This window comes from Otolemur garnettii, unplaced genomic scaffold (assembly GCF_000181295.1).
Source record: "Otolemur garnettii isolate 467f Iridium unplaced genomic scaffold, OtoGar3 scaffold00060, whole genome shotgun sequence".
Classification (NCBI taxonomy): Eukaryota; Metazoa; Chordata; class Mammalia; order Primates; family Galagidae; genus Otolemur; species Otolemur garnettii.
Genome location: NW_003852455.1, coordinates 2,704,724 through 2,726,949, shown reverse-complemented (window position 1 = coordinate 2,726,949; position 22,226 = coordinate 2,704,724). Strand labels below are relative to the sequence as shown.

At 39.1% G+C, this 22,226-nt stretch overlaps 1 protein-coding gene across 6 annotated transcripts in view; it reads right to left on the bottom strand.

Moving 5' to 3' along the window:
* The window catches only part of ATP13A3 (ATPase 13A3), a 100,944-nt gene that overhangs the window by 51,997 nt on the left and 26,721 nt on the right, over positions 1-22,226 (bottom strand). For 5 of the 6 annotated variants that reach the window (XM_023514837.1, XM_023514836.1, XM_003792690.3 and 2 more), the window contains 9 exons: positions 15,873-15,970; positions 14,057-14,230; positions 12,613-12,792; positions 12,345-12,415; positions 9,377-9,457; positions 7,842-7,911; positions 4,818-4,952; positions 4,294-4,366; positions 368-499 (listed from right to left, as the gene is read on the bottom strand). In XM_023514837.1, the coding sequence (XP_023370605.1) occupies positions 368-499; positions 4,294-4,366; positions 4,818-4,952; positions 7,842-7,911; positions 9,377-9,457; positions 12,345-12,415; positions 12,613-12,792; positions 14,057-14,230; positions 15,873-15,923 (967 nt within the window). In that variant the 5' untranslated portion in view covers positions 15,924-15,970. Of the gene's footprint in view, positions 1-367; positions 500-4,293; positions 4,367-4,817; positions 4,953-7,841; positions 7,912-9,376; positions 9,458-10,240; positions 10,537-12,344; positions 12,416-12,612; positions 12,793-14,056; positions 14,231-15,872; positions 15,971-22,226 lie in introns of those variants that run through there. The other variant, XM_023514840.1, reaches the window with a different exon arrangement.

Genomic DNA, 22,226 nt, shown 5'->3' with positions numbered 1-22,226 from the left:
AAGAAAAATATAAAATCTTTATTTATTCTCACTTTTTACACATCAAATAGGGAAGAAAATACTCTATGCTATATTCTCTGTGGGCAAAAGACTTCTTTCCTCTCCCCCTACTACAAACCATTTCCTATGTCAAAAGAGTGGCCACAGGCAGGCCAAGAGATATAGCCAACACTCGCACGATGCTTTATTATCACAGCTGAGTATAATGCAGAATTTGGTCTACTCAGAATTCAAACACCATCAAAATCCTTCACATTCATGGGTAAAGAAACAAATGACATATCTAATTCTGAAAAAGCTTAATTAGTTACTTAATCCTAATATTACAAACATTTTGTGTGATATTTACTGATTAAGTTCAGTTTACCTGTTAACATGCTTTCATTTACAATGCAGGTACCATTAATAAGTACTGCATCACAAGGCATGATTGTCCCATTTAATGGAATGACCATGATATCTCCTGGCACGAGGTCTGTAGAAAAGATCTCTTCTATTTCTGAATTTAAAGAAAGAAAAGGCTGAAAAGAATATTCTTTAACTTGAAATAAAAATACAGCAAACAATCTATCCAATTGTCACCTGATCTCAACAAGTTATTAATATAATGGGGTTAAGTAGAAAAATCCCAACAAACGGACAGTTTTGACCAGTAAGATCACTAGGCAAAGCATGGTGTGTCTGCTAGTTTGCCTCCTGATGGGATGCCAACTGAGTACAGGTAATGCCACCAAGTACCCTCTGACCAAGCAAGTGTGTAGTTTCAACACTCATGACAACTGCCAGTGATCAATTTTAGCCATCAACCATCTCAGGAAACAGAAGCAATGAATCCATACAGGTGATCCCCCTGAAACAGGTAAAATAAACTCAGATTTTAACAGTCCCTTGTAAAGAGGAAGAAGCATTGAAACTTTCAACATTCTTTTCAATAGCATTTTTCCCCATTCCTGAGAAAAGAGAGTACTCCAGCGAGAAAGTGAGTATTCCTTTTCTCACTGCCACTATTTATAAGTCTCACTACCTTCTCAATATTGATAAATCAGTCTTTTTTTTTGTTTTGTTTTGTTTTGTTTTGTTTTGAGACTGTCTTGATCTATCACCTAGGCTTGAGTGCCTTGGCCTTAGCCTAGTTCACAGCAACCTCAAACTCTGGGGACTCAACTGATCTGCCACAATTGTCTCAGCCTCAAGAGTAGCTGGGCAACATGGGTGTGCCACCATGCCCAGCTAATTTTTCTATTTTTAGTAGAGATGGTGTCTCACTTTGTTCAGGCTGGTCTCAATCTTCTGAACTCGAGGGATCTTCCTCACTCCCCTGACCCAGAGGGTTAGAATTATAAGCATAAGCCACAGCACCCAGTGAAGATTATTTAAATATGACTAAACTTATTAAATAATCATTGTAATATTTTATATAGCTCATTATTTCTTTATAAATGTAAGTTAGCTAAACACTTTGAAGATTGTGCTAAGGATAAAGGTTTTCTTTAGGATCGTCTTCTACACAGGCCATTCTCTTTTCCCCTCATGCCCTTCCACTCACACACACCCCCATCTCAGGTTAATAATGCTCAGAATATAGTCACACTAGTTTGCAAAGGAAGATGAGTGAGGAGAAAACATTTGTTTTTCTGATGTAAGATATTCTTTCCTTTCTAAAATATTGGCTGAATTATGAGGAAATAACTTTTAAAGTATTCAATATAATTGAGTAAGTATATTAATCTTCATTTTCAAAAAGAAAGCCCCTATTTTAAAACTTCACTTTCCTTAAGGCTGTAATGCCACTTGAAATTCTACTCCCTTTTTTTATTACGTTTTGCCAAATGAAGCACATTAAGAAAAAAACTGTACTCCTTTTAGGTGTACCCCAAAACTAAAATACTAATAATATGCAAGTTTATGCCAAGCAGGCAAGGAGGATACAAGCTGAATGATGTTTGTCCAAACAGCCTCAGTATCTTCGGCACCGGCAGAGCAAGAAGAGAAGTGCCAATAAACCACACATCTCCAAGACTGCAGCTACAAGAGGAAGATCCTCCAGCTAAAGTAGCAAGTGGCAAGGAAGCATGGGGGAAGGACGCAATCACTTGCATATAGTCTACTGAGTTGAGAGGATGGAAAATGGCTGGATGCAGTGATTCACGCCTGGAATCCTACCACTCTGGGAGGTAGAGGAGGGTCGACTGTCTGAGCTCAGGGATTAGAGACCACCCTGAGCCAAAGCAAGACCCCTGTCTCTAAAAATATCCAGGCATGGGCTCGGCGCCTGTGGCTCGGCTCAAGTGGCTAAGGCTCCAGCCACATACACCTAAGGTGGAGGGTTCAAATCCAGCCTGGCCTGCCAAACAATGACGGCTGCAACCAAAAAATAGCCAGGCGTTGTGGCAGACGCGTACCTGTGGACCTACTTGGGAGGCAGAGGCAGGAGACTCGCTTGAGCTCAGGAGCTAGAAGTTGCTGTGAGCTTCGATGCCACAGCACTCTACCCAGGGGGACAGCTTGAGACTCTGTCTCAAAAAAAAAAAATATCCAGGCATGGTAGTAGAAGCTTGTAGTCCCAGTTACTTGGGAGGCTGAGGCAAGAGAACTGCTTGAGCCCCTAAGTTGGAGGTTGCTGTAAGCTAGAGGTCCTCAAACTTTTTAAACAGGGGGCCAGTTCACTGTCCCTCAGACCCCTGGAGGGCCAGACTGCAGGCCCCAGGAGAGTCGGCTGCTAAGCAGGACAGGCAGTGGCGGCAATAACACCCAGCGGGCCAGATAAATGTCCTAGGCAGGCTGCATGTGGCCTCTGGGCCATAGTTTGAGGATGCCTGCTGTAAGCTATGATGCCACGGCACTCTACCAAGGGTGACAACGTGAGACTCTGTGCCCCCCCCAAAAAGGGAATAGAGAATGATGCAATACTCTGGATAAATCAAAGTGGCTACTGCCTCTCCTTTACCTCTTCAATATCTCATCAAACAGGCTTGGTGCCTGTAACTCAGTGGTTAGGGTGCTGGCCACATACACCAGGGCTGGCAGGTTTGAACCCAGCTGAGGCCTGCCAAACAACAACAACTGCAACAACAACAAAAAAAAAAAAAAATAGCCGGGTATTGTGGCGGGTGCCACATGGAGGCAGTTACTTGGGAGGCTGAGGCAAGAGAATTGCTGAAGTCCAAGAGTTTGAGGTTGCTACGAGCTGTGATGCCATGGCACTCTACCAAGGGCAACATAGTAAGACTCTGTCTCTTAAAAAAAAAAGAAAAAGAAAACAAATCTCATCAGACAAACATTATCCTTCTTACATTCTTCCTTCTCTTTCAGGGTTCCCTATCTAATCAAATAGCACCAACATCCATCTGCCCAGCCTGACACCTCTCCATGATCTCATATCCAATGATTCAGCAAATTCTGTTGAACACCCATATGTAATCATTTTTCAAACGTATCTCACTTTTTTTTCATCTCTGCAGCTCCTACTTTGATCAAGAGGCCATGCCTTTAGTATTACTCCTCTCTAAATCAGTCTGAACATGGAAGCCAAAATGAATTTGTTTACCAAGGAGGAAGGAGGAGGGGAGGGGAGTCAGTAGCTTCTCACCCAATAGGTTTAATGCATGGTTATATGGCATATTCCCTAGGTAAAAAACATTAACTATAACTCTGATTTTTACTTGTCATGTGTAATTATATAACCTTATGGTTTGTAATCTCATATTAATGTGAAATTAAAAAAAAGAATGAAAAAAATTTATTGCCTTATACGGCCATCTGTCAACTAATTGCTCCATCTGCCTTACTGTATTTCTGTCCCTTCTCACTATGACTACATTATCTCTAATTTCCAGGCCTTTGAGCATTTAAAACCCTCTTCTCCCCACTCACCCTCTCCCCTTACCAACATCTCACCTATTTTTTATCTGGCTAATCAAATAGTTACCACTTAAGAATATTTCAAAGAAGCCATTCCCTATCTCTATAGTAAATGAGCTCTAATTTGTAAGTTCCCTGTCCTCTCCCCATCATAGTATTTGTCAGACTTGTTACTGTTTATCATCTGCCTCTAGGAGGAATCCCCAGAGCCCAGCATACTACCTATTACATAGCAACCCCCCATAACTTTACATAAGTGAATGAATTTGATATAAATTCAGGAATCCAAAAACATATTGCATATTTTTAGTTCTTAAAAAATAATGGTATATGTAGAATACATTGGGCTAACTTCACACAACAGTGTCTACTGGGTCTTTTTTTTTTTTTTTTTTTTGGTTTATTCTTCCAGTGGTCAATTCAAGTATTTACCTTCATTCACTCTACAAACTGAAACTCTCACAGTACTGTGAGCTGCCACCATGTCATGCAACATAACATATTGCTGAAAGAGAAAAGAAAAATTAAAAACTAGCCAATACAAGCCCATTCTTCCCTCAGGTAAGCTAATACAATAAATGCATATAACTATCTTCATAAAATGTTAAGAATCAGAGATTCAAAAATTATTCATCGTTTTAGCTTAAAACAAAGCAGAGACTTCAATGAAACTGCAGAACCAGCCATCCAGTATTTCAGTTTATGATAATCAATGATAGATCCCTATAGCCTCTAAGTAGACTAGCAGTAGTCTGCCTCTAAAATACATCTGCTTTCTCCCCAACCTCCAAAAATAAACCCACACGAACAAAAAAGGTAGGGGGAGAAGACCGCATGTTCACGCAACAAGGTTAACTATGCTGAGTATCTGCTTTGTACCAAGCTATTACACACACCTTACATGTCATTATAAAATACGAATACAGTTGTGAAACCCATAATAAATTCGGACTTACTTTTCTAATAGAATATAGTGAGCTTACAATCGATACTATGGACATAATCACAATGGCTAGAGCATAGTAATAGTATTCATCTGTGCACCACAGTATAACACTGAACAGCTGGAAAATGTAAAATGGGTTGAGAACCTAGAAAACAAGATTTTTAAGTCAAATTAAATGAGATAGAACCATATTCTACACCTTTTCATTTGACAAGTAACCAAAAAGATACTTATGGAATAAATTATATAGTACCCAATGGCAACATATATACCATCCTAAAGAGTAGGACAAATGTAATCATATTTCTGTTTATCATTAAACTACTAGAATTTGACTAAATTAAGCTTAATTTAAATTATTGGCACCTATTTAGATTCATACCACCCAAATATAGATTCTAGAAAAGACTAAAATATAGGAATTTAGGTGCTACGCATTCTGCTTTAGTCATTAAGTACATTTCCAATAATTACTGTGTTCTGGGATAGTAATATGCAAAACATTTATTTTTTTTTTTTTTTGAGACAGTCTCAAGCTGTTGTCCTGAGTAGAGTGCTGTAGCATCATAGCTCACAGCAACTTCCAACTCTTAGGCTCAAGCGATTCTCTTGCCTCAGCCTCCCAAGTAGCTGGGACTATAGGTGCCCGCCACAACACCCAGCTTTTTTTTTTTGGTTGTAGTTGTGATTGTTGTTTGGCAGGCCTGGGCTGGATTCGAACCCACCAGCTCCAGTGCATGTGGCTGGCACCCTAGCTGCTGAGCTCCAGGCACTGAGTCATGCCAAACATTTAATTAAATAGAATAAATGTTTACTTATCATAAATGCAAACACAAATTTACTTTTATGTAAAGTTCACTGAAGTCCAAAGGGAAGATAAATAAGAGTTAATGGATTATATTGTTTTGCTTTCGCTAAGAAAATCATAAAGTATTAAGCTCTAAATGAAAAAGAGATAAGGGACATTGAACTTCGTTTATCCAAATGTCAGGATATTTTATCAATTTCGTGAATAACCTCCCAATGTCTTAAAACTACTGTTTCTGTAATTTTCTTTCTTTTTTTTTTTGAGACAGAGCCTCAAGCTGTCCCCCTGGGTAGAGTGCCGGGGCATCACAGCTCACAGCAACCTTCAACTCCTGGGCTCAAGCGAGTCTTCTGCCTCAGCCTCCCAAGTAGCTGGGACCACAGGTGCCTGCCACAATATCTGGCTATTTTTTGGTTGCAGCCGTCATTGTTGTTTGGCAGGCCCGGGCTGGATTCGAACCCACCACCTTAGGTGTATGTGGTTGGTGCCCTAGCCACTAGAGCCACAGGCACCAAGCCTGATTCTGTAATTTTCAAAACACTTTCATATATACACATATATAGTCTCATTTTTACCTCAATGAGATAATTAAAAAAACTTACTAATTTCTCTTTAGTAAGAGATAACTAGAGAAAAAGGTTTACTAAAGACCAATTAGCTGGCTCGGCGCCTATAGCTCAACCGGCTAAGGCGCCAGCCACGTACACCTAGGGTGGCGGGTTCGAATCCCCAGCCCGGACCCGCCAAACAACAATGACGGCTGCAACCAAAAAACGGCCGGGCGTTGTGGCGGGCGCCTGTGGTCCCAGCTACTTGGGAGGCGGAGGCAGGAGACTCGCTTGAGCCCAGGAGTTGGAGGTTGCTGTGAGCTGTGATGCCATGGCACTCTACCCAGGGGGACAGCTTGAGGCTCTGTCTCGAGAAAAAAAAAAAAAAAAAAAAAAAAAAAAAAAAGACCAGTTAGCTACCAATGGAAATATATTACTAATCAGTTTTTCCAATTCCTACACTATGCTATGTTAATAAACAAGCAAGATTATACGACTACTCTTAGGAAAAGATGGAAAACATTTGTTATTTCTACTATTCACCCAATACAACTAACTCTAATACAAAAACCAGAACAAAGAACTGGCAAGCCTAACTGCTAAGCAAAGTCACTTACTCCCTTCTTTTACATGCCCATAATCCTTTAGGCACACCTCTGTATGGCACCTACAACTGAACAGTCCAGTCCCTACAATAACTACTGACATTTTTTCCTCCTAGACTACAATGTAAGTTCCTTGAGGTGGATCATCATGTTTTTAAATACTAAGCTGGAAAAATGCCTCGTCTCCAATAGTGTATCACGAAATACCTTGTAAAAAAGAAAATATAATGAACTGATTTTTTAAAAATAAGAAAAAAAAAACCCAGGTGCATATATCTATAAGAACAAATTAAATAAATGTATGATTTCTTCTTCTTTTTTTGAGACAGAGTCTCACTCCGTTCCCCTGTGCGTGACGTACCATCATAGCTCACAGCAACTTCAAACTCTTGGGCTGAAGTGATTCTCTTGCCTCAGCTTCCCAAGCAGCTGGGACTACAGGCGCCTACCACCATGCCCAGCTATTCTGGAGACAGTGTCTTGCTCTTGCTCAGGCTGGTCTTGAACCTCTAAGCTCAAGCAATCCACCCTCCTCAGCCTCCCAGTGTGTAGGGATTATAGGTGTGAGCCACTGCACCAGGCCTACAATTTCTTGAAAGTAAAAAACAGTCAACATGGGGCGATGCCTGTGGCTCAGTAAGTAGGGCGCCAGCCCCATAAACTGAGGGTGCTGGGTTTGAACCTGGCCCCGGCCAAACTGCAGCAACAACAACAACAACAAAAAAAAAGCCAGGTGTTGTGGCAGGCATCTATAGTCTCATCTACCCGGGAGGCTGTGGCAAGAGAATCACCTGGGCCCAAGAGCTGGAAGTTGCTGTGAGCTGTGATACCACGGCACTCTACCAAGGGCAACAAAGTAAGAAAAAAAAAAAGTCAACATTGAATAAAAGCAAAATTAGACAAAAATAGTTTAAAAATCCATGCTAAATTCCTTCACTGCCTTTACTTCTCAAGTAAAATAACAAGTAAAGAGAAATTAGAAAACAGAAAACCCAGAATATCTTATTTAATAATGACTCCAAAGTGATAAATCTATTGATCACAACTGTTAAGTTATATTTTAACAGTCTTACCTCTTTAATTAGAAGTTTAAAAACAGAAGGCACTTTCACAGTAATTTCATTTACTCCATAAAGCAATTTTCTACAACAGGAAAATATAGTGATAGTATTACGTTATATTATATAATTATAGCATAATTTAGGGAAGGCATTACATCAGCTAAGGCTCCAACCATGGACCACTCTTAAATTTATGTTTCTAAACAATTCTACAATTCAAACTCTCTACCCATGATGTTTAAATCAAAAAAGTCAATACTAGCCAACTATATTGTTAGTATTTTCTTTCATTTTGTCTTACATCTTTATATGTGACAATTATCTTTCCCACTAGTCTATAACCAAAAAGATTCTCTTCTCCAGCCTTGAAAATACTTTCTTAATGATTTTAAATTACAATTAATTCTTGCAAGAAACCAAATAAATCTGAGGGGTCTTATATTATTTTTCTAAATAAGCATATTTTCTTCTTCTTCTTTTTTTTTTTTTTTTTTTTTTGAGACAGTCTTACTATGCTGCCCTTAGTAGAGTGCCATAGCGTCACAGCTCACAGCAACCTCAACCTTTTGGGCTTAACTGATTATCTTGCTTCAGCCACCCAAGTAGCTGGGACTACAGGCGCCTGCCACAACACCTGGCTATTTTTTGGTTGTAGTTGGTCCAGGTTGGATTCGAATCTGCCAGCTCTGGTGGATGTGGCTGGTGCCCTAGCCACTGAGCTACAGGCGCTGAGCCCTAAATAAGCATATTATTCTAAGAGTGTTTGTTTTAAAACACTGCACTGGACTTTTAAATAAATGCTTTTAAAAAGTTGTTTAAATCCTTCCACTGTTAAATACCAACTTTATGCTGGGAAAAATAAATAAATAAATCCTTCCACTGATTTCTTTTAATAGTAATTTCTATATGATACACTAATTCTTGCCTTTTATGAAGTATAAGGCTGAATGAGTGTTTTGTGTTCTGACCCTTTGAAAAAATGTGTTACACAAAATGAATTTCTAATTTAACTTCAAAATGGCATTTATCTTTAAAACAGGCAAAACACTGGTATATTTTTATGTTTTGACAGAGAATACAACGAAAAAGATGTCTCCCAATTTACAAGTTTTCATTGTGGTAAATTTGAGTTCATGCTTACAATCCTCAACGTTATATTTCAGAAAATCTAAGATGCTGTCAATTTTAAGATATTCCATTACTTTATGTATAATCAAGAAAGATAAAAATGCTGTCAAGTAAATAACACTCCACCAACTGTATGACACATGCCAATGTCAGAGATATTAAAATGCGGAAAAATGTGCACCTTAGAATTGATCAAATACTATATAAATTTCAGGAATATCAAGTTCAAATTATGAGCCTGAACATTTTTATAATTTTTAAAACTGAGACAGTCTTACCCAAATATTAAATGCATTCTCAACTTCTACGTCTGTAACATTTAAATATCTATTAATATGTACAACTGTATGGCAAAGGGTGGGGAATAGTGATTTTAGGAATCTTGAGAATAGATCTAACCTTAGTTGGATAAAAATTACCTGTAGGCATGCATCCCCTTTGTCAGTCCTGCACTATGCTTTTCATAAATTGACGTACAAGAAACACCTTCATCCAGTCCCCTAAATAAATCCAAAGTTTTTACTTTAAACAATGTTGAAAATATCCAAATTTCTTAATGCCTCATTTTTCTATGTATCTGATTTTAAAGTGTGACTTCCTTACAAATTTCTTAGAAACCTTTAACAGAAATTTAGACATAACGAATAAGAATTTAAAAATCTCAAGATAAACAATAATGAAAAGTCTAAGTCCCAAACTCAACCTCTGGGTTATCTAATGTATTATCACATAATAACATGGCTCTAAATACTCAATTTTTAAATCATTATCTTTTAAGGCTATCCAGAGGCATAGAACCCAATAATTAAAAAAATTTAAGGTAAAACTAACTTGATAAGTCCAAACTAAAAATGAGATGTTTTACTTTTTATTTATCTATAGTTTCTTTCTCCTTTTCAGTTTTTGATTCAAACCATGAAATCCTATTTTCTCCATGAAAGCACCAATCTAAATCTTTCCACAAACTAAGGCACATCTAGGTCAGAAGTATAGAATTTGTAAGTCATAGAAAATGCCTAAAATCTTTAATAATTCTAACTGGGATTCAACTAGCGTATCTACTTTATCCAAAAATGTCTTAATTATGCTTAACCAAAATACCAATTATTGAAATGTAAAGCAAAGAGAATCTTACAAATACTTAATTACAATCCTTTTACCCTTTTTTCAGATATGAAGGTAAGCTTCATAATTCAGTGCTATCATTGGCGTAAGTTTAAATCTTGTAAGTTTCTATGGCTAGTAAAAGCCACATAGGGAATATGTTTGACATTTCTTCTCACTGAGATTGATGACTTCTCCAGAAGGCAGCAGGAACCAGTGCCAAGTCAAAAAAATTTTAACAAGACGGTAGCTCATTGGCAGTTTTCTCTAAGGCAATGGTTCTTAATCAGGAATTATCTTTAGAATTTGGCATGTGGAAATGCCCAGGCCCATTCCAGAATGTTCTAATTCTTTAGTGTGTCTGAGGAAAGATTTAGGCATGAATATTTTAAATGTCCATAACATGATTCTTTTTATTTACTGCTGTAAGTAAGAATTTCTTTGGCATTCTCAAGCAATGGCATTTAGGTTTATAATAATTTTTTTTTTTTTAAACAGAGTCTCACTTTGTCACCCTGTTTAGAGTACTGTGGCATCAGAGTTCACAGCAACCTCAAACTCCTGGACATAAGCGATTCTCTTGCCTCAGCCTCCCAAGCAGCTGGGACTACAGGCTCCCACCACAATGCCTGACTATTTTTAGAGACAAGGTCTCGCTCTGGCTCAAACTGGTCTCAAACCTGTGAGCTCATGCAATCTACCCACCTTAGCCTCCAACGTGCTAGGATTACAGGCATGAGCCACAGCATCCGTCCCTATAATAATCATTTTAACAATAGCAATATAAGTACTAATTAAATTTAGTACATATATAACTTGAACCCCCCACATAATTTTTTTTTCCTTGCAGTTTTTGGCAGGGGCTGGGTTTGAACCTGCCACCTCTGGCATATGGGGCTGGCGCCCTACTCCTTTGAGCCACAGGCTCCACACCATAATTTTTTTTTTTTTTTTTTTTTTTTGAGACAGAGTCTCACTATGTCACCTTCGTAGAATGCCTAGCGTCACAGCTTACAGCAACCTCAAATGTTTAGGCGTACACGATTCTCTTGCCTCAGCCTCCCAAGTAGCTGGGACTATAGGCGCCCACCACAATGTCTGGCTATTTTTTTTTTCTTGCACTTGTTTAGCTGGCCTGGGCCAGATTCTAACCCACCACCTTCAGTGTATGTGGCTGCCACCGTAGCCACTGTTCTAAGGTCACTGAGCCAACATATAACATAAATTTTAAGGATTACTACAGGCTCAATGTCTATAACTCAATCTGCCAGAGTGCTAGCCACATACACTGGAGCTGGTGGGTTCGAATCGAGCCTGGGCCCACCAAACAACAATGATGACAACTATAACCCCCCATAAACAAACAAACAAAAAAAACCCAGCTGGGCATTGTGGCAATCGCCTGTAGTCTCAGCTACTTGGGAGGCTGAGGCAAGATAATCACTTAAGCCCAAGACTTGGAGATGGCTACGAGTTGTGATGTCACAGCACTCTACCCAAGGTGACAGCTTGACACTCTTGTCTCAAAAAAAAAAAAAAAAAAAAAAAAAAGGATTACTACACTTTGTCCTAACCAAAGGGTTCACACATCTAACAATGTCCCATTCATTATCTACTATTAAAATTGAACTTCTATTTGTCTATTACTCCATCAAGTGCAACTAGGTATAACTCTCAGAAAATTAAAAGGTGATAATTCAGATACTCTATGTTAAAATATAGGTTATAAGCTATACTCAAAATTCACTTTGAGGGTGGCGCTCATAGCTCACTGGGTAGGGCACCAGCCACATACCCCTAGGCTAGTGGATTTGAACCCAGCCCAGGCCAGCTAAACAATGACAACTGGGCATCGGGGTGGGTGCCTATAGTCCCAGCTACTCGGGAGGCTGAGGCAAGAGAATCGCTTAAGCCCAGGAGTTTGAGGTTGCTGTGAGCTGTGACACCACAGCACTCTACCCAGGGCAACATAGTGAGACTCTATCTGAATTAAAAACAAAAATTCACTTTGAGGTGAAACTGAAAAGAATTCAAACTCAAGAATGTTGACATACTGATTATATAATTTTTATATAAATTTTGCCATGATACAAGTTGCATCTCAAGATTTATTTTTAAATGGTTAATGAGCCTTCAGATAACATCAGGGAATTGTCAGTAAGTGAACAGAAGTTATGAAATGAAAACCTCTTTGATTTTATGTAAAATTAGAATAAATTCTTTTCTACCTAAAATATTCTCAGGTCATTTATAATATAACCCAAACAAAAGAAAGATACTTACTTTAAGAAATCAAAATTGTGAATGGTTTCATTCCAGAAATATTTTACACTATGGTGGGTGAAATAACGAATCTGTAGAAAATACATAGATGTTACATCAAAAAACATACGATAGTTTACAACACATAATCTTTTATTTCTATTAACTCTTAAGCTGTATTTTAAGTATTTCATATGCATGTAAATTTCTCACGCAGTAACCACAAACAAAATTATAAGCTATACTTGATATCATAAAATGAAATAATTTTGACACTAAATCACAATACCTGTTGTGACTGAGTCTGTGAATATTTATTCAACTCATGCCTACTCTCTTCAGCTGGATTCTCAATTAAGTGAACTGCATGGCCATTTGAAACCTTAACTATAGATTTCGTACTCAAAAATGGGTGAGTTTCCAGAGAAAGTAAGCGAATCTTTGCACAAAACCACACTCTAAATTCATCCTTAGAAGAGAAAAAAAGGAGAGAAGTAGTGAGTCAATTATGTATATTATATAACATTCTATTTTTATTTTATTTCCATTCTTTACATACTATTATTTACTCACCTCTAGCTGAGAAAGAATCATTTCTTACTAAATTATTAAACTTTTTCATAAAGATGTTGAAATTCAAACATGATGTGCTTTCCACTACTCACAATTTTTATGACATATTTTACCAAACATCAATATTCCATAAAAGATCATGAGTAAATTAAGGAATTACTTGTCTATAGGCTGACACTAGATATGAAAACCTCTTATAAAATGCTTCCAATTAGAATTTTAAAAAAAAAAACCACCTAAGATGCAGCAGCTTGTCTAGAAGTTGGTCTAGTGAATGAGAGATCTTGATTATAGGTGTAAAGGGCCAGAACCTTAAACAGACGAGTATCCAATCTCTCAGGGCATTATCAAGAGCTATAAAGGGAAGGAGATGGATCTGATCCTTTCAATCAGTGATTTTCAACACTGGTATGCTGTAAGAGGAACTAAGGTGTGCCTCAAAAACTTTTAAAAAGGGGCTAGGTTGGGTGGTGCCTGTGGTTCAAGAAGTAGGGCGCCGGCCCCATATACCAGAGGTGGTGGGTTCAAACCCAGCCCCAGCCAAAAAACTGCAAAAAATAAAAATAAAAATAAAAAGGGGCCAGGCAAAGTAGCTCATGCCTATAATCCTAGCACTATGGGAGGCCAGGGCACGTGGATTGCCTAAGCTCACAAGTTCAAGACCAGCCTGAGTAAGAGTTGAGACTCCATCTCTAAAAACAGACAGGAGTGGTTAAGTGGTCACCTATAGTCCCAGCTACTAGGGAGGCTGAGGCAAGAGAATTGCTTGAGATCAAAAGCTGGAGGCTGCTGTGAGCTATGACATGATGGCACTCTACCAAGTGTGACAAAATGATACTCTGTCTCCACAAAAAGAAAAAGATTCAAAGTACAGTAAGTATATTCTTTTTTTTATTCTTTTGATCAACATAATTTAAGTGTGCCATGAAGTTTAACTATACATTCAAGTGTGCTGAAAGAAAAAAGGTTGAAAAACACTGCTTGAAACTCTACTGTAATAATATTCACTTCAAATAGAAACATTTTCAAAATACAAAAACTGGCACTCGCATTATATCCTGACAGCAATGTTCACCCTCCATACATTATTCTGAACAAAAGTATTCACAAAGACGTTCTGCTCTCCAAATGACCAGCTACAAGTAAATCCATGGACTTACAGTAGTCCTCAGTAGCACCACTTCACAGTCCTTAACTGCAGCTCTAATACAGGTTGCTTTCACCCGCCACTCGGGCATCCAATAGAGAAGGAGGAGGAGGAACCCACCAGTGCAGATCACTCCTAATGAAACCACGGCAAGCTTCCATCGACTCAAATTGTAGCCATAAATCTCCTGCATGGACAGTGATCACATGATTAATTATTAAATGATACAGCAGATAAATTCCAAAGTTCTAGGTGATTACTACTGTCTTGTCACATATACTGTAAATATTTACCAGTCCATAATTTACCTTTAAATTTTGTTTTTGACTTCATTGTCATAGTTATATTTTATGGTTTTATATTTAATATTATGCTTAGTTCTTTTCCACTGACATAGTGTATCATATTTAGTACATTTTTCTAGAACTTTTAAAATTTAATTTTTACATACTTTTAATTCCTCCAGCATTTATTTTGTAATGAAGTAGGGTTTTTTAAATAATTATTTAATTTTAGAATAATCTGAGGCTTATAGTAAAGACACAAAAATATTACCGAGTACCTGTACATCCTTTGTCTAGTCTCCCCTAATGCCAACATTTTGGTACGGTTGTCAAATTTAAAAGGTCAACACTACTACACTGCTATTAACTAAATTCAGTCTTAGGATTTCACCAGTTTTTTCATTAATGTCTTCTTTTTGTTCCAGGATATAAAATATCACACTGCATTTATTTATTTTTTTATTTTCTTTTTTTGAGACAGAGTCTTACTGTGCTACCCTCAGTAGAGTGCCATAGTGTCACAGCTCACAGCAACCTCAAACTCTTAGGCTTAAGCAATTCTCTTGCCTCAGCCTCCCAAGGAGCTGGAACTACAGGCATCCACAACACCCAGCTATTTTTTTTGTTGTAGTTGTCACTGCTGTTTAGCAGGCTCAGGTTGGGCTTGACCCCGTCAACTTTGGTGTCTGTGGCTGGCACCCTACTTACTAAACTACATGCATGAAGCCATATCACACTACATTTAGATGAGATAGAGTTTAATGTTTTTTCTAAGTGATTTGCTAATTATCTCAATATCACTGTGATTGATGAACTTGACCCAGTGACCCAAATTACTTAAATCTTTCAAGTTACTTTCCACCTCACCACAACAATGATTGCCAAATTTTAGAAATGAAAATGTAGGGAGCCTCGTTAAACTTAAATTTCAAATAAACAACTAATAATTTATTTGTTCCATGCAAAATACAGGATATACTTAAACTAAAAATTTATTCCTTGGGGGCAGTGCCTGTGGCTCAAGGAGTAGGGCGCCAGCCCCATATACCCGGAAGTGGTGGGTTCAAACCCAGCCCTGGCCAAAAACTGCAAAAAAAAAAAAAAAAATTATTTCTTGATTATGTGACTTTACATTTCACAGGACATCTTAGATTTTACCTGACATATCTCTGGCTTTGGCTTCCCTCTCACAAAAAGCAAAGAAGTTTTTTTTTTTTTTTATTAAGCTGATTTCTGGAATTTTGTATAAATGATTAACAAATTTTTATTTGGGATTATATTTAATTATTAGCTAACATAACCTCTTAAATATCATCAAATGTAAAAACATACTGGTCCTAAATTTTAGGAGTCCATATGTGAAAAAAAACTTATTCTAAACCAAGAAAGAGATATTACATAACCCCAATCCAAAAACACAGGCTGAGAAAAAGTCACTGAGTTAGAGCTGGGGGTGTTCTGTAATTGTACTCTTCTACTCCCTCAAAGAATAAATTGCAGAAATAAATGCTTCACACTTCTCAGTAAACAAGGAAAGCCACTTACCATTTCATCTTCTTGACCCTGGTTAATAGTCTTCCTTTCCTCTTTGTCCATATCTACAGTGGTTTACAGGTCTCGCGCTTCAGAACAGTTGAAGATAACTAAGGCAAGAAAAGAAACAAATGTTAGGGCAGCGCCTGTGGTCCAGTGAGTAGGGTGCCGGCCCCATATACCAAGGGTGGTGGGTTCAAACCCAGCCCCGGCCAAACTGCAACAAAAAAATACCCAGGTGTTGTCCCATGGGCTCCTGTAGTCCCAGTTGCTCAGGAGGCTTAGGCAGACAGAGAGAATTGCCTAAGCCCAAGAGCTAGAGGTTGCTCTGAGCTGTGACGCTACAGCACCCTACTGAGGGTGACAAAGTAAAACTGTCTCAAAAAAAAAAAAAAAAAAGAAAGAAAGAAAAGAAACAAATGTTAATAAATTTATTTTATATCTTTTATTTTATACCTTAGTAGACTATACGACTTCATCCTATCAATTGTCTACTATGCTATCAAAGTGTTTTAATATTTTGATTAAATTTGACTTCTTCCAGAGTAATGATGAACACTTGATATCTTATGACAGAGATATCAAATTTTAATTGATAACTTAAGTAGTCACTAAAGTGCTAACTATTGCTAATGACATTTTCAATGGTATGCCAGTTATGAAACCATGTTATTACCATAAACTCATAAATTAATTTACACTAGTAACATCACTGATACAGAACAATTTAAACTCTGAGAAGAACTACAAACAGCATCTTCCTTTTTCATACCCCAGATTCAGGGAAGTAGCCTAGTTTAACCATCTTGAGCTAAATGTACTTCACACAACTCAAGTTTATTCCTTGAAGTATACAATACAGGGGCACAATATCAATAGTTCAACCAACCCCAAATCTTTAGAGATTAAATTGATCATGCAGCACTTACTGAGTACCTATTACTTGAATGGTAATCCCTGGCCAAGAGCCAATTGCTACAGCAGGAGTATTCCTACTGGAAAACGCACAACTGACTGTTCTGGTTCTGAGTCTACAAGGCAAACTGCTGGTTGTTTCTGATGTCCCATGAGGCTTATTTAGAGAGAATGTTCACCAAGCTCACTGGCATATTTTCCTTTTTTTCTTTATTTCAAATATTAGACACTCAGTTACATTTTATACAATAAAGAGATTTGCAAAATGTAAAACAATGCCAGTTTTCTCAATGATTTTTCCTTTTTTCTGAGACAGAGTCTCACTTTGTTGCCCTCAGTAAAGTACTGTGGAGTCACAGCTCATAGCAACCTCAAACTCTAGTGCTCAAGCAATCCTCTTGCCTCAGCCTCCCAAGTAGCTGGAACTACCTACTGTTCCTTTTAGAGACCTAACTTTTTTTTAATTTAATTGTATTTATTTTTTTAATTTTTTTTTTGAGACAGAATTTCACTATGCCGCCCTCCGTAGAGTGCTGTGGCATCACAGCTCACAGCAACCTTAAACTCTCAGGCTTAAGAGAATCTCTTGCCTCAGCCTCTTGTAGCTGGGACTACACACACCTGCTACAACGTCCGGCTATTTTTTGGTTGTAGTTGGCCCAGGCTGGATTCGAACCTGCCAGCTCCCGTGTATGTAGCTGGTACCCTAGCCGCTGAGCTACAGGTGCCAAACCGTGTTTACTTTTTTTTAAGACAGAGTTTGACTTTGTCACCTTCAGTAGAGTGCCATGAAATCACAGCTCACAGCAACTTCTAACTCTTGGGCTCAAGTGGTCCTCTTGCCTCAGCCTCCCAAATAGTTGGGACTACAGGCCCCTGCCATAGCGTCCAGCTATTTTTAGAGACGGGGGTCTTGCTCTAGCTCAGGCTGGTCTGAAACTCATGAGCTCAGGCAATCTACCCTTCTTGACCTCCCAGAGTGCTAGGATTACAGGTGTGAGCCACTGTGCCTGGCCCCAGCTATTATTTTCTAGAGATGTGGTCTCAGTTTTGCTCGGGCTGGTCTCAAACTCCTGCGCTCAGGCAATCCACCCACCTCAGCCTCCTAAAGTGCTATGACTATAGGCATAAGCCACCATAGCTGGTGACTTCTTATTGCAATATTTTGTTGAAAAATATTTTCAGGCTCAGCGCCTGTGGCTCAAGCGGCTAAGGCGCCAGCCATATACACCTAAGGTGGTGGGTTCGAATCCCCAGCCCGGGCCCGCCAAACAACAATGATGGCTGCAACCAAAAAATGGCCAGGCGTTGTGGCGGGTGCCTGTAGTCCCAGCTACTTGGGAGGCTGAGGCAGGAGACTCGCTTGAGCCCAGGAATTGGAGGTTGCTATGAGCTGTGATGCCATGGCACTCTACCCAGAGGGATAGCTTGAGGCTCCATCTCAAAAAAAAAAAAAAGAAAGAAAAATATTTTCAGAAAAATATTACTTAACATGTAATAAGTTTATCATTGTGCCTTATTAAGTATCTAAAGCATCAGGGTTCATACTTATAATCCTAGCACTCCAGGAGGCCAGGCCAGGAGGATCACTTAAGCTCAAGAGTTCAAGACCAAAAAAAAAAAGAGTTCAAGACCACCCTCAGGAGGAGAGAAACCCCACCTCTGCCAAAAATGGAAAAACTAGCCAAGTGTCAAGGTAAGCACCTACGGGCCCTGCTACTCAGGAGCCTGAGGCAAGACCATTGCCTGAGCCTAACAGTTTGAGGCTGCTGTGAGCTATGAAGATACCATGGCACTGTACCCAGGACAACAGAAGACTGTGTAGCAGAAAATAAATTAAATAAGTAAACAAATACATAAATCATCGGTTTAAACTCATCACATAGTATCAACAGATATAATCCACATAAATAGAAACTCTTCAGTTTCCCCCAAATTTTTAAGATATAAATGCATTTGAGCCTAAAAAGTTTGAGAGCCACTGCTTTAGATGGTACAGGACGTATTGAGACTATTACCTCCCTCATTTCACATTCCATACCTCTAACCAGGGTACAATAGGCTTGACACGTAGTAAATACTCCTGACATGATAAAAATTTTGTGCCAAGTTACCAACAGTTATTTATTTTTACATAGAATAAAGAGCTACACACGGCTCAGTGCCTGTAGCTCAAGTGGCTAAGGCGCCAGCCACATACACCTAAGGTGGCAGGTTCAAATCTAGCCCGGCCCGCCAAACAACAATGACAGCTGCAACCAAAAAAATAGCCACGCGTTGTGGCAGACACCTGTGGTCCCAGCTACTTGGGAGGCTGAGGCAGGAGACTTGCTTGAGCCCAGGAGTTGGAGGTTGCTGTGAGCTGTGATGCCACAGCACTTCTACCCAGGGTGACAGCTTGAAGCTCTGTCTCAAAAAAAAAAAAAAAGAGCCAAACGCAGAATTTTAAAGTAATCCCATACATGACACTGTTGAAAGCACCTGATGCTTTTATGCATGTGTCACCAACAAAATAACCAAGAAAGTACTGAACTCAGTCACTGTAGAAAAGAAGAAGCCTTAAAGGTATCAGGTCCAACTTTTCCAAAACAAGCCACATTACCACAGAAAACCCTTCTGGCAGCTCGGCGCCTGTGGCTCAAGTGGCTAAGACGCCAGCCACATACACCTAAGGTGGCGGGTTCGAACCCAGCCCAGGCCCGCCAAACAACAATGATGGCTGCAACCAAAAAATAGCCAGGTGTTGTGGCGGGCACCTGTAGTCCCAGCTACTTGGGAGGCTGAGGCAGGAGACTCACTTGAGCACAGGAGTTGGAGGTTGCTGTGAGCTGTGATGCCACGGCACTCTACCCAGGGGGAAAGCTTGAGGCTCTGTCTCAAAAAAAAAGAAAAAGAAAACCCTTCTGGCAATTTAGTAACAAGTTCTTCTCCATCGAGGGCAGTGTTAGAGTCCTAAAGCCAGAGAGATATTCTGCTATGGTAATAATAATTAATCAAATCTGATATACCTTTAGGTGGCAGGTGCCTGCTGCTGTAGACTATGGAGAGAAGCAGCAAGCCCAACCTCTCTCCCTGCAGAAACCAGTAGTGTCACTGCGCAAATGTAGAAGGTATAGTTTAATCCTGCACATGCCTGCCTTCAAAGGGTAAGTAAGGCAAAGGCGCTCTGCTCTAATACTGTTCCCACTAAAGAATACTTACTTAACTAGTTTGGGGTTCTTAACCTTTAGTCTATGATTCCTTCTTAGGCTCTAGAATAACTCTTGGGATCATCACTCAAGATTCACTGGGTTCATTTTTGATAACCAATTCTGATCATCATTTCCTATCACTACCACCCAAAATATGTTTTAGGAACTATGATAAGAATTTGAAGGAACTATTTCTTTTTTTTTTTTTTTTTGAGACGGAGCCTCAAGCTATCCCCCTGGGTAGAGTGCCACGGCATCACAGCTCACAGCAACCTCCAACTCCTGGGCTCAAGCGAGTCTCCTGCCTCTGCCTCCCAAGTAGCTGGGACTACAGGCGCCCGCCACAACGCCTGGCCATTTTTGGCTGCAGCCATCATTGTTGTTTGGCGGGCTGGGCTGGGGATTCGAACCCGCCACCTTAGGTGTATGTGGCTGGTGCCTTAGCCGCTTGAGCCACAGGCGCCAAGCCTGAAGGAACTATTTCAAATTCTTTTTTTTTTTTTTCAGTTTTTCGCCAGGGCTGGGTTTGAACCCACCACCTCCGGTATATGGGGCCACTGCCCTACCCCTTTAAGCCATAGGCATCGCCCTATTTCAAATTCTTATATGGAGACCTGCTTTCAATCAAGTTGAAATAACAGAGACCATAGTTGCCCACCTGCCTAAAACAACAAAACAGACAAAATATACATATAATGGTTTTCAATGCATTGGACAGCAGATGACAAACGAAACTCATTAACTGAGGGATAGGATGCAAACTAGGTGAGCTTTACAAATTGTCTCAGTTTACTAACTGAAAAGACTTTACAGAGCACAAAAAAGAGAAGACAGGGAATGCAGAGGAAGCCCGGCAGTTTCCGGAATTAGGGAGAGGAAAACTGGGAATCTACAGAGGTACGAAAGCAACTTGGTTTGCAGGTCAGATCACCAGAGGAGAAAACTCTACAGAGAAATTAAAATTACACCCAAGACACAGTCCCTCTCAAATATTCAGCTGAGTAATGATCAGTACTTAATCTGTCAAGAAATTACAAAAAGCCAGGGAATGAACCACGCAAAATGATTAAGAGAAGAAAACCACAAAGGCTCACCCAGTTGGAAATAGTGCCCATTTCCACCATCCAGGTGGAAAACTCCATTATTTGCAAGCACTCAGAGACTATTCAGAAAGTTTTTCATTCAATAACAGGCTAAAATTAGTCCCAAGCAAAACAGTTCTGGTCTTATCTAACAAAGCTTGAAAGTAAGACCTGAAAAATAAAATTGTTTCCAAGTTAATTGCCTAACAGCTCACGATATTTACTACAATACAAAATATTCAGTATTCAATAAGCCACAATGTCGGACATCCAATTAAAACTTGAGAGTCATGGCTCAGTGCCCGTAGCACAGTGGTTATGGCACCAGCCACATGCACCGAGGCTGATGGGTTTGAAACCGGCCCAGAGCCAGCTAAACGGTGACAAATGCAACAAAAAACGGCAGGCGCCTGTAGTCCCAGCTCCTTGGGAGGCTAAGGTAAAAGAATCACTTAAGCCCAAGAGTTTAAGATTGCTGTGAGCTGTGATGCCATGGCACTTTGCCAAGAGTGACATAATGAGACTCTGTCTCAAAAAAAAAAAAAAAACTTAAGAGTCATGAAAAGAAGCAAGAAAATATAGTACAATCCATATTCAGAAATTCAATCAACAGAAAAGCACCCAGAACTGACAGAATTGGTAGACAAAAACATTAAAATAGCTATTGCAATTATATTCCCTTTATTCCAAAAGCCAAGCAGTAATATTAAACATGTTAGTAGACATGAAAAGTATTTTTTAAAAATCAAATTGAACTTAGATAAAAAATACAATGTCTGGGATGAAAAATTAAATAGGTGGGATTAACAGGAAATATGACATTCCAGAAGAAAAATCAATAAACTTGAAAACACAGTAATAGAGCCTATCCAGAAAAAAGAGAAAAAATACATTTAAAAAAATCCCCACAGTATCAATCAGTAAGCTATGAGATATTAAGCTTGTCAAACACTCTAAAATATAGGTAAGAGCAGAAGAGGGAACCAAAATATATGATGATATAATGGCCAAAATTATCCACATTAGATGAAAGTTATAAACCCTCAGATCCAAGAAGTTCAACTAATACTAATCAAAGAAACATTAAGAAATTACACAGTCGGCTCGGCGCCTATAGCTCAACCGGCTAAGGCGCCAGCCACGTACACCTAAGGTGGCGGGTTCGAATCCCCAGCCTG